Source organism: Ictalurus furcatus, chromosome 3 (genome assembly GCF_023375685.1).
Source record: "Ictalurus furcatus strain D&B chromosome 3, Billie_1.0, whole genome shotgun sequence".
Classification (NCBI taxonomy): domain Eukaryota; kingdom Metazoa; phylum Chordata; class Actinopteri; order Siluriformes; family Ictaluridae; genus Ictalurus; species Ictalurus furcatus.
The window spans coordinates 21072988-21091248 of record NC_071257.1 but is presented as its reverse complement, the minus strand read 5'-3'; the positions used below and the strand labels follow the sequence as shown (position 1 = coordinate 21091248).

At 40.1% G+C, this 18261-nt stretch overlaps 1 protein-coding gene across 4 annotated transcripts in view; it reads right to left on the bottom strand.

The window, feature by feature from the left end:
- smap1 (small ArfGAP 1) overlaps positions 1–18261 on the bottom strand; it is a 125826-nt gene that overhangs the window by 83481 nt on the left and 24084 nt on the right. For all 4 annotated transcript variants that reach the window (XM_053621382.1, XM_053621381.1, XM_053621384.1 and 1 more), the window contains exons 2-3: positions 4289–4422; positions 548–633 (exon numbers count right to left, since the gene is read on the bottom strand). In XM_053621382.1, coding sequence (XP_053477357.1) covers positions 548–633; positions 4289–4422 — 220 coding nt within the window. The remainder of the gene's footprint in view (positions 1–547; positions 634–4288; positions 4423–18261) is intronic.

Sequence of the window (18261 nt, the reverse complement as noted above, 5' to 3'; positions counted from 1 at the left end):
TGGGATGTTCAAAAAGCACATATGGGTTTGATGGTCAGATGTCCACATACTTTTGTCTATATTGCAATGTTAAAACCTAGAAAATAGGACACTATTGTCATACGTGTCTGTGGGACATTGATACGAACAATTTACCAAATATCTATAAACATGCACAAATAAGGTATGCAGTTTATTCTTCCCATTGTTTTAAATCAAGTAACAAGGTCATCGTGCTAAAATGATGTCATGTTATGATGAACTTGTATATGTAAAAAACAACACATTTCACTGAATATCTAAAGGCAAAAATTTGCATTTAAATCTAATAGTGATACTGCTCAAGTACACCTGAATTAGCTCATAGGTATATTACTGGGTTCAGCAGAAATGTTCAAGCAATGAATCACATAACCATGCTGGACTCTGGATATACAGGACTGTAGCTGAACATCCATGGCATCTTAAAACACACATTACAAAGGCTTCTTGCACCATACCAGATATACAACACACACACACACACACACACACACACACACACACACACACAAACACAAAAAGATACTGGTCAGTTTGTGGCCGTCTGAAGTTATCTGGCAGATGGGCTTCATACAGCTGTCTGGCCTTGGTGTTGCCCATGCTCTGCACACTCTGCAAACAGACACAAGGAGAGAAGAGATGGGAACAGATAGATAATCACTGATGATGAACGACTAAACGTAAGCAATGCACATTCTTAATTTTGTGAGAGGCAAATTACTATGGGTTTGATGGAGCTCATCGAAGAGCGAGTGAGGAGGGGAAAAAAAATGTCACGCAATTACTCATCAAGAATTAATCAACCATTAAAGCTCCAGTTAGTATTCAGAGAGGAGATGCTCTCTTTGTGCTGCTCATTTTGACAGAAGGAGAATAAATCATTCATGCTGTTTTTAATAACGGCTGTGTAGGGCACTGGCTTTAAAACATTGGTTCATGACCTGGTAATGAGCCTAAAATATTTCATTTGAAATACAAAGCTAGAGTTTTGAGCGTCTGGAGCTCATTATGTGAACAAATCAGTAGTGGAAAGCCCTGTGAGAGTTCAAACCCCTGGACACATGGTTTTGAATGTTAAAAAAAAAAAAAAAGGAAAAAAAAATAGTTTGACACACTAAAGGTCTGTCACTTAATAAGCATTTACCGTATGGTACATTTGGGAAATAATAATAAATAATTTTTTAGAGCATGTCAGAGCACATACTGACTGGCAGTAGCATCTTCAGTGGTGGGTCAGTGGTAGCTCAGTGGTTAAGACGTTGGACTTCTGATCGTGAGTTCAAATCCCAGCACTGGCAAGCCCTTGAGCCTCAAATGCTCAATTGTATAAACTAGAGAAATGTAAGTCGCTCTGGATAAGGGGCTTCTACCAAATGCCATAAATGTAATTGAGATCTTCCCAGCAATGCAAACACCTCCTGAACAGTGCTAGTGCTAGAACTGCAGCTAAGAGGAGCGCAGCTTCCACAGCGCTTTTGTTTTTACATGAGTCATAGACATTGAGTGGTGTGTTGGTGTATATCGTACATATTTCTAGCAGCAAAGTTCTCGTGGAAAAAAACAAACAAACAAACAACAATGTAAAATAGCAGTTGGTCTTCACTATTACTTCCTCACTTTTGGCTAGTTTAAACGGCTACAGCTTTCAGAGCATGGCACTGCAAAACGCAGAAGCAGCACGCGTGTTGTTTAATAAAATGGATTCAATCGAGCTTTACAGTCCCTCTCATTTAACTGCCTAATATAACAGTGGCAAGGGTTTTATTAACCGTTTAGAACTGAGCATTGCCAGTAAGATCAGATTAACTGAAGATCATTATTAACAATGTGTTATTAACAATGAGAATTGTTTAAAAAAAATAATTAATTAGAGTGAAAATACATGTTGTCTACCATTTTACAGGACTAGGTGTAGATTATGATGATCTCAATCATAGCGCAGCTAATCTAATTCTCACACTGAAATGCTGAAACTCCTCGCCATTAACACACAAACAATTATGCTAAATTAACTAAACTAAATGCTGTTTCGTTCACGCCCAGGCACAAAAAGACTGCAGTGAGCAGATAGAAGTCAATTTGGTTTCCGTGGCTAGGGACAATGAGCAGTTAGCTAATTCTTTGTAGTTTGGTATGATTCAATTCAATTTGAATAGCGCTTTTAACAAGGGACGTTGTCCCAAAGCGGCTTTATAGAAATATATTAATTATTCAGGATATACATTTTAAATTCATAAATTGATCCCTAATGAGCAAACCAGAGGTGACGTGACAAGGAAAAACTCTCCAAGACGATATGAGGAACCAGACTCAACAGGGAACCCATTATCATCTGGGTGCAATATAAATTAATATATAAATAACTCCCTTCTGTAACTGTGTACTACACGGTCAAAAAGGGCAATTATATATAGAGGAAATTCATTACAGTTTTCACATGAGATCTATTTTGTTGACGTTATCAACTTTTCACTGATGGAGGCTTGAGTGCAAAACTGTTGGTCTCAATTGCAGTCCAAAGCTTCATGGTTTCTAAGTGGTCAGCTCAGCTGGTCTCAAGCTTCAATTATTTGTCTTTAAAAGAGATGAACTGTTGTTTGTTAGGCGAGCACTAAAGCTTTGGGCTGAAACTTCTTCTCACTGATCTTTGCTCTTTTTTCACTATGCAAGTTTAAAATAATAAATATATATTTTAGTAGACCTCTGTAGTCTGGTTTTCCTTCAGTGTGCAGATTGCCTCTGCCTTGGATTTTCAACATTTTCTTGCTTCACACACCTGAGGGCACGCATTTGAGCACAACTATCCTTTAACCTTATGTGGGTTTCTAAAATGGTACCATCCATAGTAATTCCATGTATCTCTCATGGCACGGTGCTGCGAAAAAGTTTTTGCCCCCATCCTGATTTCTTCTGTTTTTGTCTCATCTCATACTAAATTGTTTCAGAAATTAATCAAACACAGGCAACCTGAGTAAACACAAAATACAGTTTTTAAATGATAATGTTATTTATTGAAGCAAAAATGTTATCAAATACCAACTGGGAAAATGTATTTGCCCCCGTAGTTACTAATTCCCCAAATTGATGAAACTACTTTCATAATGGGGTTCAGCTGGACTAGACGCAACCAGGCCTGATTACTGCAAACCCTGTTCAATCAAATCAACACTGAAATAGAACTTTTTCAACAGCATGAAGTTGGTTAAAAGGTCTTGCCCAGTAACACACTATGCCGAAATTGAAAGAAATTCCAGAAATGATGAGGAAGAAGGTGATGTATACATATACATGCATCAGTCTGGGAAGGGTTACAAAGCTATTTCAAAGGCTCTTGGACTGAAAAGAACCACAGTGAGAGACATTATCTCCAAATGGAAAAACAGAGCACAGTAGGGGACCTTCCCAGAAGAGGCCGACCTTCCAAATTTCCTCCAAGGAGCACAGCAACTACTCATCCAGGAAGTCACAAAAGTGTCAAGGACAACATCAAAGGACCTACAGGACTCTCATGCATCAATAAAGGTCACTTTTCATGACTCCTCTATCAGAAAGACGCTGGGCAAAAACCAAATTTTGCCAAAACACTTTGATGATCCTCAAACCTTTTTGGGAGACTGTTATGTGGATGGACGAGTTGAAAGTGGAACTGTTTGGAAGACAGGGTCCCGTTACATCTAGCGTAAACCAAACACAGAATTCCAAAAAGATCATCATACCTACAGTCAAGCATGGTGGTGGAAGTGTGATGGTGTGGGGATGCTTTGCTGCCTTAGGGCCTGGGCAACTTGCAATAATTGAGGGAAAAATGAATTCTGCTTTCTACCAGAAAATCCTAAAGGAGAATGTCTGGTCTTCAGTCCAGTCTTCAGGTTGTAAGTCCGTAAGTTGAAACTCAAGCACAACTGGATTATGCAGCAAGACAATCATCCGAAGTATAGGAGTAAGTCCTAGAAGTAAGTGAAAGACTGATCTCCAGTCATCGTAAGCATTTGGTTCCAGTTATTGCTGTTAAAGGTGGCTCAACCAGATTTTAATTTCAATGGTGCAATTAGTTTTTCACATGGGTGATAGGTTTGGATAACTTTTTTTTTTTAATCATAAAATTGCAGTGTCACTTTAGACACTCATACCTGTAGCATTCTTTCTAAGTGTTGAATATAAATATTATAATGGATTTTAAAATTAAACCCAGAGTAGAAAAAGCTCCACAAAGAGCAGACAGTGACAATATTAAAGTGTCAATCTAAGCATTACTTATTCACTTTACCTGGATCTGCTCGGGAGTCCATTGGTCCAGGTTGACTGATTTGACACGGGATATGTGCACTCCCAGGTTCCGGTGGATTCCAGCACACCTGATACAGATAAACACACCCAGGTTCCAGGAAGCCCATCGAGGTCCTGCATGAAGAGAAGAAGCATCTCTTAGAACACAAATCTCTTAATGTCCATCTACGCCCTGCCTTTCCATTGTTATCTTAGGTTTGCACATTGAATGTAATGAGAACGTACAAACAAATAGCAAAAGCGGAGTTTGTGTTTGTCAGAAAGCTGCTGCTGACAAATTCTCTCACACAATCACTGCTACTGACCTTGAAATACATAGTCCTTAACCTACAGGTGATAATGTACTTCAGCAAACACACTACACAGCACTGCAGCCATAATACCATCCACCGGACCACACAAGAATTTAATTCTGGGATGTATTTCTAGTTTATTTTTGACCAAATAGAGAGAGATCACTGTAGGAGGCTCAATGAGAACAGTAACGGGGATGTGTTATCACAGGGTATCAGCAGGTATCAGCACTTCCAATTTAATACTTTTTAATACCATATTCAAGACATTTCCAAAATATTTTAAGACGTCACTTCAATAGATGCGACAGGATACATCAGCTGTAATGAATTGTGTTCGTGCATATACATCCATTTCTGGGTTTAAGTAAACTATAGCAGGGTAAACTTCTATAGAGGGATATGGGAGACCAGCGCAAATATCCTTTTTGCATTACCATTTGCTCCAACGATGAAAGAAAAAAACCCCAGTATTTTCTTCCCATGACTTTCCAAGAGAGGAAAAAACGTATAGAGAGATGGATTACGGCAGTCAGAAGAGAAAAAGATGTCAAATTTGCCATCACTCCCTCAGCAGCTGTATTAGAAACCCCCTCGCGGCAGTGTTCACTAGTGTTTTGTCATTTAATTCAAGGGTAATGTAATAAGTAGTGCTATAAATATACATACATATTTGTATAGAACAAAAAAAAAAAACATAATATATTAATTAAAAAAAACAAACTTTGCTTTTTGTCATGTTACTACTGCACTGAACAATACTTAATAATAAAAAGAAATTTTTATTTGGGGTACAAATAGTCATAGAACAATAGTAATACATTTCTGATGTAATTCACTTTTACGCATTAGACCTTGTGGCTTTTATTTTGGCGGAAAACCGCAGGAAGACCTCAGTTTAACACACAGAGTCCAACACAGTCACACGGCTTTAACATCTCAAACAGCAACGAGCCAAAATAAAATCTAAATCTCATCTAATCTAAATTGACCGTGTCGGTTCGGTTGTATTTTTAAGACCTTTGAAACGTGAATTTAAGACATTTTAATGCTAATTAAGGCCTCATTTTTACATTAAGGAATTTAAGACTTTTTAAGGATCCATGGAAACCTTGTATCATATTGGAGTGCGGATGACATGGAGAAGTGCTTGAATAACTACTATTTATTTGTCTGTTAAATCATTTGTCTAATGAGGATTACTGGCACACAAACCAAAAAAAAAAAAAATCTGTACCATTTTCATTTAAATCTGCTATATTTTGAAGAAAGCAGCTCAATGCAGGAACGTTATCAATGCACTAAAACTCACAACCACTATGATCAGAATACAGAAATATTTTTTTGCTTGTGCTGTGTTTGCACTTATCATACCCTGAAGGAATAAAATAGTTGAATATTCCTTTTGACAGACAGTCAGCAGCAACAAACCAGACCATTGTGTGTGCTTGTGTGTTTGGAAATTCTGTGCGTGGACATGCCTATGGAGCAATCTGTTGTGTGACACAGTACGTCTCAACAAATGACTACACAATTATATAAATAACTAGTTTCAAATAGTTTATGTATCGCATTCAGCATTTTTTTTTTATTGGTCCGAACATCCACAATGCATTACATTTTTGCAGTCCTACAACAGTACTGTGCTCTGCTGAGTTTGCACCTTGAGGCTCTGTTGAACAGTTCACATCTACAGTACATGTTTGCATGTTGGGTTCACTTACTGCAGTTGGGCTGATTCAGTGACCAAACCATTTTTTCCACTGCAATGAAATTGTGCTAGTGTTGGAGTGGAACTAGTACAATATCACCAGGACAAGACGACCTGACTCCGATGCCTTCAGAGTGAAAGATTTGATCCGTGTGAATAGTGTGTTCTCAACAAATCAAGGGTTTAATTCAAATGGACTAGTCATCCATCCATTTTCCATACCACTTATCCTACACAGGGTCACGGGAACTCTGAGCACAAGGCAGGGGATGGGGTGCCAAACCATTGCAGGGCACAATAGCATACCCATTCACAAACTAAAGACAATTTGCAAATGGCAATCATGGGGGAGAAAACCGGAGTACCCAGAGGAAATCCCCGAATCATAGGGAGACCGTGGAAACGCCAGGATTTGAACCCCCAACCCCGGAGGTGCGAGGCCAATGTGTTAACCATTAAGCCACCGTGCCCCCTCAAAATGGACTAAATGCTGCAAATGTGAAAGTACCTTAAAAGATCAGCCATGAGAAAGTATGGTATTTATAACAAATCAGCAATTAATAGTGTCGCGGGGGGTTCACAGCAAAACTAAACAAAAAAAAACAACAAAATAACAAAACAAAACTGGGGACTACCAAATTCTGGTATTGGGTATCTACTTCTGTGGTGGAAAAAGGCCTATATTGAAATCTTATGTAGGTCAGGTTCAAATGACTAATGGATACAAAAAATATATAATGCAGTTAATTTTGCCATAAGGACTAGTTCAAGAAACAGTCCCTGCTCAGTCTAGTAAAACGAGCAACTCTGAACAGTCCAAAACTGGAAGAGATACACGATATATACAAGCACTGCATGTGTATGCAGATATCAGGTTGAACAGGGTGCCAAATATGATGGGTGATAAATAACAACCCTTGCTCTAAAATGACATTTTTGTGACTCCCTTCACACATTGTAGGCCTCAACAAAGCCTGCTCCCACTCTCTTGTACAGAAACACACTGTGCATGTGATTCAGACTTCCTTTAGAGTGCTTGGCATTAGCCATCATGCCCACTGGACAACAGGAAGGAAGGTCCCAACGTCCCTGGCACTGTTACCACTCCTTACCGGCCTCCTGGTAGAGTGACTCATAGTATCCACACATGCATATGCATACACGAAGACTTATTTGCATAACAAATAGTGCGGTAAGGGTTCATTTTTTTTCAGCATGCTCATAAGCATGGCACTACATGATCACACAGGATATTAATGACTGTGTCTCAGGACTTTTCTCCACCCATTGAACAAAAGAGGTGTACATGGAGCGAACACGCTGATGACTCCCGATGCAGCGTAAACTCGGGTGGAGACACAGTAATGAGCGAACAGTCTCTTATCTCTCCCCCACCCTAACTATTATCCAGCTCAATGCACACGTTCCCGCTGCCACCCACGCACATTTATTAATCCAATAAAGGGCTGGGAGATTGTGTCTCACCCCTGAGCAGCAGACACTACGTAACTCACCCACCATTAAATGTGTTTCATTAGTCACAGAGCAGAGTTGGAACCGTGCGGTGGCGAGCTGAAAGTCACAACATACTTGAGAGCTACTACATACAAATTTCTGGCTAGATCTAATGGTTTCAAACCGGCCCGAGTGGCTTATTGTAACCTTTAATTGGGCTTTTTACAATCGGAGGAATGTTTGCAAGACTGAAGTCGTGGCTGTACACAAACCTAATGAGTTATTAGCTGTAAATAAGCTCATTATAAAATAAAAATAAAATGGTGTATACACTACACGTACTGTGTTGAACAGTGGCGGAGATACTTATTCTTGAATTTTTGTATAGCAGAGTAGCCCTGATAAACAACACACTTTCAATTTCAAAGTGTGAAAATCTCTTCATTTAAATCTCTGTTCATGATTCTGTAGGGGAAGCCAAGAAGCATCAGAGAAAGAGGATTTGCTCTGCTCCAAAGGTAGACGGCAGGTTATTAAGGTTTGTATAGGATACAAAAGAAGCTAAAAGGAAACAAAGATAAAGTGTGTTGTATCTCATCATATGTGTCAATCTTAAAGCTGCAGACATCAAACTTTCCTACAGACGTTTAAAGCGTCCAACTTGACAGCTATCGCGATAGCTGGAATTTACTGCCGATTCCCAATGCTATCGCCAATCCTCCCAAGCCTATCTTGAACGAAGCTGGAGTTCAGAAGTTAGGGTTAGCTATTGTACAATGCACATAGGGCAGCTGAGGGTAGTTCTGTGACTGCAGGATAACATAAGCCTAACCCGAACCCACACAATGTTATAGAACACGAAACAACACATTAAACCAATGACGGATGAGTGGACAACATGGTGGTATGTACTTCCATTGTGTAGTCAGTAGGGATGGGCGAGATCTTATCGCTTGCGATATACCGGTAGAAATTCTCCCCACAAAAAGAATTAGTCTTCCCGTGACAATAACGATAAAGCCTGGTTGATGACGTATTTCTGTGTGCGACCCATTCACAGCTCACGTGCAGAGCGAAAACAAGTACGGCGGAAAGGAAGCTGAGGATGGGTTTATCGCTAAATGACGAGCTTCCTCTACAATATGGATCTGGTTTGGTTACAGATTATCAGTTTTACTTTTAGATCAATGTTCGTGTTTCTGAGGCTCTCAAGACTGCATACAGCTGTCACTTGTAGCCAAAAACAGTGGTGAATGGTACTATATTTAAATAGTCACTGATATTGTTATCGCAAGAGATACCAGAAAACATCGTGATATAGTTTTAAGTCCATATCGCCCATCCCTAGTATTCAGATTCTTTAAAAAAAAAAATTGGATCCATTGTCTGTGCGGTAGAGACTTTGGAGCCAGAGCTCAGAGTCCCACCAATATTGGTGATGGACATTTTACTTGTTCATATCTGTAGTGCTCACGCTGTGCGATCTTACCTGAAGTGTAACTTAAGATGTCACATCGGTTAACTCTAAGTGGAAAGTACAGGGTAATTAATTAATATGAAAAATGCTGAAATATAGCTGTGTAATTTTCACAAGTATATTGTTTTTACCGCTGAGAGAAAAAGATTTTTAGAGCTCTGAGTCATGACTGACTGAGCTACCATTAGCAATCTAGCTGAAATTGGCCAAGCCATCATTTTAATCAAAGTAATGAAAGTACAGCTTAAGTATAATGTAATTTACCAACTGAAAAATAAACTGGAACAGCTGTCAACTTTTACATGGAACACAAGCTCCTTGTTCATCTTGATTTTCATCCAGCTCTCATACCTACAGTAAGTTACCCATCTGAATGGAGAAGTGCACTCTTTAATACCCAGCTCATTCTGTCGGTGGAGATTGTTTAAAAAGGAGTGATTGGCAAACCTTACCAAGCTCTTTCGAGTGTTACCTATGGTCATACACACAATAATTTGGTATGAAATTTAGCTTGCCTTGGTTTGTGCCATCGCTTCGTTCACTCATATTATAACTAGCAAACTAATATCAGTATAACAAGCTGGCTTAGACATCGAAATGAGCGACATACTGGAAAAACTTCAAAGAAAACTTTCTGCTGAGGGTCTGTTTGAACAGCTTACAGCTGAAAAAGATGTGGCTTTGCTATAGATCTGTCAAGAGTTTCAGGTGTGTCTTGGAAAGCACGTGCTCATGAGGATCAACTGTCCTGTCCAAAGCGGTCAGTTACTTCATCAACCACGCCCTTTTATTTATCATAAATACCTCAAATAAAAGACATTTATCATATGGACAAATATTGGAGATATCAAGGACAACTGAACTTGACAACGTGACGGAACACTATTCCTGAAAATAATTTGTGGAGCTATAACCTAAAATGGAACTTTGTCTGTCAGCCTTCATTCACTAAGGGGCTTTCACACTGGCAGTTTAGTCCAAAACAGTTTTATGATATCGGTAATATGAAAGCTGTCATGTGGACCGGGAAGCACACCGTGGTATCGAACCCGAGACTACCTGTAGGCGGTGGTCTGACTTCAGTTGCACTGGAAAACTCCCATGAATGTGAACACAACTCGTACTCGGGCCTGCACTTGTTCGGGAAGTAAAATAACCTGCACATGTGCTTTAGCCGATGACGACACCATAAGTTTCCACAACACATGTGTACCATGAGTGGCAGGGGATTTTGTGGGATACAGAAGAGGTCCAATTGTGTGCATAACAGCACCAAAATAATTTTTTTTTCCAAACAAAAAAATATGGTGAGTCTCGTTGTGTTCTCCATGCATGTTAGTGATGATGTAAGATGAACGCAAACAAGCGTTCTGAAACCAGACCAACAGTGCCGGGGCGCCGGGAATAATCGCACTCAGATTCGGACTGCAGCAAACATACCCAGTGTGCAAACCACCTTACATGGGAACAGGCAGGGTTAAAAACTGCAGTGCAGCCAGCCACTAGAGGGCATCATAGACATTTTGGCTTCGCTTTTTCACCACTCCCTTATGACATCCACCCACATATACAGTACCTGCATTAAACACACTTATCAGCCTGAAACACACTCCACCAAACTGGAACAAACAATTGTGTCCATGGCACAAATCACTATAAAAACAAGCCAAAGTTGGAAGTCATAACTTCTTTGTAAATCTTCAAGAAGGCATGAGCGAGTCTTGGACCTCCACCCTAGAGGCCAATGTGAAGAAAGGTCCCTCTTTACTTCCTATAATACAAGGCAGCCTAGATCTTTAGTCGTTCTTGTTTCAGCCCTTATCTGTCTGCCAGTCTCTCCTCCTCTTTCACTTTCAGACTTTCTGAACTAGGTGAGCTGAGAGCAGCAGAGCAGAGGAGAGCAGGGGCTCAAAGCTAAGACAAGCTTAACTAAGCCTGTCCTATTTGTGACTGCCTCTCTGGACCAAAGCCAGCCTCAATTGTCTGGCGAGGAGATTGCTGCTTTCAGACAGGACATGCACGTACAGTTTCTTACTGTGTTTTTCTGTTGTTGTTGTTGTTCTTGTTCTTACTATCTTCTGCACAGCTGGCTGCAGCAGATCCAGAGAGACAGAGGCCAATGCTGCAATCGCTCTGCACTAGCAAGGACTGTCTAACTACATGGGAACAATTCATAGATGAACATGATGCCTGCATACACTACAAGTACAGAGTCTGAGCTAGCATAGAACCTCAACCCCTTTATACACACACCCACAAATACAGACACAGACAGACAGACAGACAGACAGACAGACAGACAGAGAGAGAGAGAGGTGAAAAGAAAGGCAGGGTATATGAAATCATTTTGGAATGCCTGAGCCCTGCTACACTGAGGCATTAAGAAAGCCCACAAGGCTGTAATGAACAGCTGGAAAGGGAGATAACATTATGAACATCTGGGAGAGTCTGCAGTACCTGGATTATAGCCAAGTCCCTGAGCTGGGTGGTGCTACCTTAAAATGCAATTAAAAAGGCAACCTAAACTAATTCTTCACTGTTTTTAAATTTAGCCCGATTGCACTGGCATGGTCCACGGTTCTCTGTGTGTATGAGGCAAAGAGTGTGTGTAAACAAGGTTTGCAGCTGGTTCTACACCACTCTGGCCTCTGTGCATACTTAATCCTTAAGCCAGGAGCTAGTACAGTCACAATCAAAATGATTCAACCCCTACTGCAAATCAGGTTTAATGTCAAAATGTACAGACTTAGAGGTGTTTGCAATGAACAAATCAAACAAAAGCAATTGAAATAGTTCAACACAACGAATGCTTCAAGTGGTTTCCCCAAATTCAACTGAAAACACAACTTATAATGATTTCTCCAGTTTGCAAAACAGGTGTGGTCTCAAGCACGCTTGATGCAACTAATCAACCTGAACTGGCTAGGGGTAGAAAATGTATGAAATACCTGGACGGGGCAGAAAAAGGAAGCTATCAATGGCTGGTAACCAGATTTCTGAGAAGGCAGGTTGTGAAAAACCCTCGAGTGACTGCAAAAGACCTGCAGCAAGACTTGGTGGCAACAGGCACTGAGGTTTCAGTGAGCACAGTAAGGCGTGTACTAAACGCAGAAGGTTTCCATGCTAGATATCCAAGACGTACACTTCTACTGACCCAACAGCACAAGAAAAGTCGGCTCATAATCATATAAATAAGCTACACAAGGTTTGGGATTCTGTTCTGTGGAGCGATGAAACAAAACTGGAACTTTTCGGCACGATGGATCAGCGGTCTGTCTGAAGGAAGAAGAACGAAGAAATAATACTCTGTCCACAGTCAAGCATGGTGTCTGGCTATGCATGTTATTTGCAGCAGGTCATAACTGCAAAAGAGTGCTCTACTAAGTACTAAAGATGTTGCCATGAAGGGGTTGAATAATTTTGAAACTGGAGAAATCATTATAAGTTGCATTTTCAGTTGAATTTGGGGAAACCACTTGAAGCATTCGTTTTGTTGAACTACTTCAATTGCATTTGTTTGATTTGTTCATTGCAAACAGCTGAAAGTGTTTTGACAATAAACCTGATTTGCAATGGGGGTTGAATAATTTTGATTTCCACCATATACCTGCTTGCAGTGGTCAATTAGTAAAGTATTTTTCATTGCTACAAATAAACAAAAAAAAAATCATTGGTATATTTTGTTTTACTTTATGCCTTGCAAGTACAAAGAACTTGTTTATAACAAATGAGGACACTGGAGGAAGACTTGTTTTTGTCCAAAAGAACAGTGTTGCACTTCATTTTAGCTAAAAATGGTACTTTTCAGCACTTGTTTCAGCATGAACAAAAAACAATAAATAGAAACTCAATGTAATGTTCATACAGACAACCAGACACATTCTTATCTCCATTTTCAGTTCCATGAAGCATTGTTCTTGCTCAGATTCCCCCTCCCACTGCAACACAGAGAGCAGACACAGTACACACAAGTGCAGACACTCACTCCTTACCAGCTCATTCTCCATGACCCTTTCCATGACTCACAACAGACACGCTCTACACACACATTAATGGCAAATAGTCAAAACACCAAAATAGTAGCCTCACTTCTTCCACAGTGTTGCAAAACTCTGTTTAATACTACACTATTTACAAGTACAAGCATGTCCTCTTGGTCTGGCATAAGATAAGTTCATGAACTACACAATGTATTTCCATTTATAGCACAGGACTGGGCAATAAGTCAGGGTAATATCAATAATGTGACAAGTTTTATTTTTAGTTTTTCACAATTTTTTAAAGCATCATTTGTTTCTCTAGACAAATAGGTTTTGTCAAATGCAGCAGTTTGTTAGCATATATATATTAAAATAAAATTTCATTTCGTATTCCAAACTGGATATGCTTTAACTGAGTAACCAATTTGGACCATTCAAGAATTTGCATATCCAAATAACCACATACAATACATGTCTAATAACTGCTGTGAACAAATATTCATCCTGCTGACTACCGGCTACACAAACTCAACACACACCCCTCTGTTTTTACATGTACAAAAATGAGACGCCCGCACCGTTTTGTCAATGTCACCCCAAGGCTACCAGAATGCATTTGTCAACATAAGCAACAGTTGCCTTATCTACTCCATCGCTCAAATTTCTGAAGCCATGCTATTCAGGGACAGCAGCTCTTTTTTTTCCCCTCTACTACCCTACACCCTGCAGCAAAGGAGATAATATATATAAAGAGAGAGAAGACAGAAAAAGAGAAATAGAGATCATCAATCATAAAAAAAAGGTTCAAATGAGGTAGAGTGAAGGCTGGAGACTGCAAAGGACAGAGGGACAGAGAGGGAAAAAAAAATCCAGAAAAGACCTCAGTAAAGTTGACATGTATAGAATGGTATTGCAGGGTTTGTTTGTCCCCCCCCCCGATTCTGCCAGGCTGTTCGAAGTTCACTGGAAGGCTGCCAATACAACTTCCAGCTTCCCTCCTCACCACGTGACACTATACTAAAAACTGATTAAGGACCCAAACTCCTAATCACAGCACAGCAGAAAAGAGCCCATACGTATTGTATGTTTCCACTCCCCTTCTCTCCTCTTTTCTTGCTCTCACCATCTGCACATGTAAATGTGAAACTCACAAACAAGCTCAGTTCATCAATAATTCATGGCGGTACAAGGTTTAAGCTGATTACACTATGCATAATCATGCAATCACACAACAACAAAAGCAGAACAAAAAAAATGTGATTTTTTTTTTTTTTTAAAGAGAGACGATAAATATTAAAAACCAAGAGAACAGTGCGCTAAAGATAATTTGTGCCTGTCAAGACGTGTTGGAGATCTGGGCCTCAGGTAATGTGTAATGAGAATGCAGGTGTGTGTGTGTGTGTGTGTGTGTGTGTGTGTGTGTGTGTGTGTGTGTGTGTGTGTAATGTGTCATGAGAATGTATGAGGTGTGAATGAATGTTTGAGGAACTGTTATTCTGTATTTTTCTTTTGGGCTGTTTTTCTATATGAGAGAATTAACGGGTACCTCAGACTGAAATCGACAAGCTGAACTAAACAGACCATGAGATAATAGGCTTGAGATAAATGACTAATAATTGAGGCTAATAGGAATCTCCAGTAGTCGCCAATGGACATTACATTGTTTATGCTAGGAGGAAGTCTAGGTGCGTCCCAAATCGCATACTTATGCACTGTTTCTACGCCATTTTGTAGCATAAAGTGTAGCATCCGAGTACCCGGATGATGCACTTATTGAAATGCAAAAATGTAGTGTGGAATGTTGAACACTTCATGTACTCAATGCTTGCAGCATTGCTTACGTAGCGGAGGAGGGGAGGGGCTATCAGGTGCCGACGCTGGACGATAAAAAATTTCGAGATGGCCGACGACACTCCAGTGGACAAGACATCTGTAAATAATTCATTTTTGTTGACCCTGGGTATTCTGCTAAAGCTAGCGGCATCGCATTATGTGCGTTAGTCTTCGTTTTCCATCGACTGGGAAACGACTAATACTTCCGGTTAGTTTAAAAAACAAAACAAAAGAAAAAAAAAAAAAACAGTGTTCCATTTGAGACGATTTTTCCCTTCTAAGAATCCATACACTAGATGGCAGAGTACATAGTGCATACCATGTTATTTGGGACACAACTTCTGTTTCAAGATGTCAAGTCATTGGTCACCATTTCAGAGATTATCCGACCTGCCACAACATCAAGAAAATACAGGTCAAGTGCTTCAGTTAATGTTCACAACAAACATCAGAAGTGGGGGGGGGGGATGTGATCTCAGTGATGTTGATTGTGGCATGGTTGTTGGAGCCAGGTTTGAGTGTTTCAGAAACTTTTTCCACACGGTCTGTACAGTTTACACAGAACGGTACAACAAAACTATGGTGTGAGTAGCAGTTATGCAGGTAGAAACACCTTGTAGATCAGAGAGGTCAGATGAGAACGTTGGTTCAAGCTGACAGGAGGACTATGGTAACACAATCACGTTTTACAACCGTGGTGAATAGAAAAGCATCTCTGAACTAAACACGTCGATCCTTGAGCTGAAGACCACACTGGGATCCACTCCCGTCAGCCAAGAAGATCTGAGGATACAGTGGGCACAGACTCATTAAAACTAGACAGTTGAAGATCAGAGAAAAAAAAGAAAAATGAAAGAAAGAAAAAAACCCACGTACTGTTTTTCCAATCTTCAACTATAGACATCACAAAAATCACATTTTTTCCCCCCATTCTGATGTTTGATGTGAACATTAATTGAAGATCCTGATTTGTATCAGCATGATTTTACACACTGTGCTGCTGCCACATCGTTCAATGTGAAACTTACGGACAGAGTCAAGTAGTGCAATAACTCATACTGAGGACTGGATATGTCTGCTTAGAAAGGGCAATTAGGAGAGCTTAGGAACAGACATGATAATGTGGTCTGTAGGCTTATTTCTTCCTGTGTTGTGAATGCAAATCCCGATATATTATATAGCTATTTGCCGAGAAGGAGAATAGACCTTACGATTACGCAGCGTTGCTGCAAAAACATTACGTCAAATATGAAATGATTGAAAATGTGTATAGGATAATTCTATGTGATGTGTTAAAATGGCATGAACTGGACAGTTCTAATTACAGATTTGTCAGGGTGCATGAGTGTCTAATTTGTCCTTGGTGAACACTCATAGGGATTATGGAAACATGTGAAATTGGTTAGCTTTCAGCACAGCCTAGAAAATGCGTGGAACTAAGCTTGATGCGCCTGGAGCACAACCGTGTTGAAAGCAAATCGCTGCAGCCTTTACTAGCACCATAATACCAATTTTACTGCAGTAAAATTCCAGCCCTGCTTGGCTATTATCAATCTGCGCGCAATCATTCCTGTGATATAACGCATGGTTACTTAGCAGGAAATATCAGTATAAATGAAATATAGAACAAAATATCTATACGTTGTTATGCCTCCATGGAAGAAGGAGACAAAAGAAGGAAGCATGTCTGTCTCGATCAATTCAAGTCTTGCTAGTACTGTTCATTTGAGAGCACATTTGGAACCCCCAATGTGGCCGTGAACAGGAAGAGAGGCAGAAGAGCTTTCTGATGTGGCCTTAACTTGCATTGTCGAAACAGTCAGCGGGACCAATACAGTACTGAAAGTACAGGTATATACGCGTGCACACACACACAGCATCTGTTCACCAACTGAGTATTTCATTTTCAAGTGCTGCATTTCCTTAAAGCTTCTGTTTGTTTTCCAGATTATGAGGGTTTAAAAAAAAAAAAAAAAAAAAAAAAAGTTTGTGCGCATGCACTTGCCTTAATATGTCCATTTTCGGCTGATCAAATGCTCAGTTAGTATCAGTGCCAATGCTGCAAAAGTGTTTGACAGAGAGAGAAAAGGATTGTGGCACAGGTCTTCTGGTATATCACAGGAAGAGCACAAGGCCAAGCTTTAGGAGCAAATCACTGTGAAGTTCAATATGCTGTTCTTCAGAAAGGGTGGAACGTGCATGAGAAAGCATAAGCGCGGCCAGAGCATTAATACAGCTAAATGGCATTTCACATTTGACACTGTAGAGTTGTTGAGTCACTAGGGATGTGTAAGTTTGTTCAAACATGGTTAAAGTCCCTGTGAAGTGCCTTGAAACGTGCAGCGTTATTCGATGTGCCGACTAATTTCCACTGAAACGGGAAGTCAGGGCGAGGTGCATCTAGTGGCTCCTCCCGCTTTTTAAATAGCCAGTAGCACTTAGTTTAACTCAAGCCTGGGCTAAGCTGTGCTTGACAGTTAGTGCCATGGATTTTTATAATGTTGGGGGCAGGAAATCTGAGGAGAAGCCAAAGTGCGGAATGAGGTCATCAAAATTGTTGATTCGTAACGGTGGCAGAGAGAGATTGTAAATTTTGAATGCATATAGCCACTAAATGTGAATTGTCATTATTTTGGAGCACACTAGATTATAGATAACCTTAAGACTAACATATTCATACAACTGATTTCATGGGGACTTTAACTCTTTGAGGTGCCAGTGTCTGAGTGGTGGAAATCTCTGTTCACATGTTCATTATGCCCCATATCCACATCCAGGCAATAACAAAATATTTGGGGGGGGTCACTTCTGGAAATATTATGATCCAGACAGCAACATTGCCATTGTGTACAAGTTTGATGTGTGCATCGGGATTAAAAAACATTTCCGTAGTGAGCTGTTTTTACTCTTATGGAGGCTGGAGCAGGCAGTCAAATCTGAAGGCTGTGGAACAAATGTTCAGTACGACTCCATTATAACTCCAACTAAAATGGACACAAGATACTGCAGTTTGCAGAACAATTTTCTCCACCAGAAGTGACACTGCAGTGTGTGTATTAGGGATATCACGAGAACCAATACTTCGGTACCAAGTTGGTACCAACATTCTTAAAACGTGACTGTACTTGTTTTTCTGGAATAGCATTGGAACCGTTTCTAATGGAGGTACCGGGGTTGCAATTCTTCCGGAAATGTAGGGGGCAG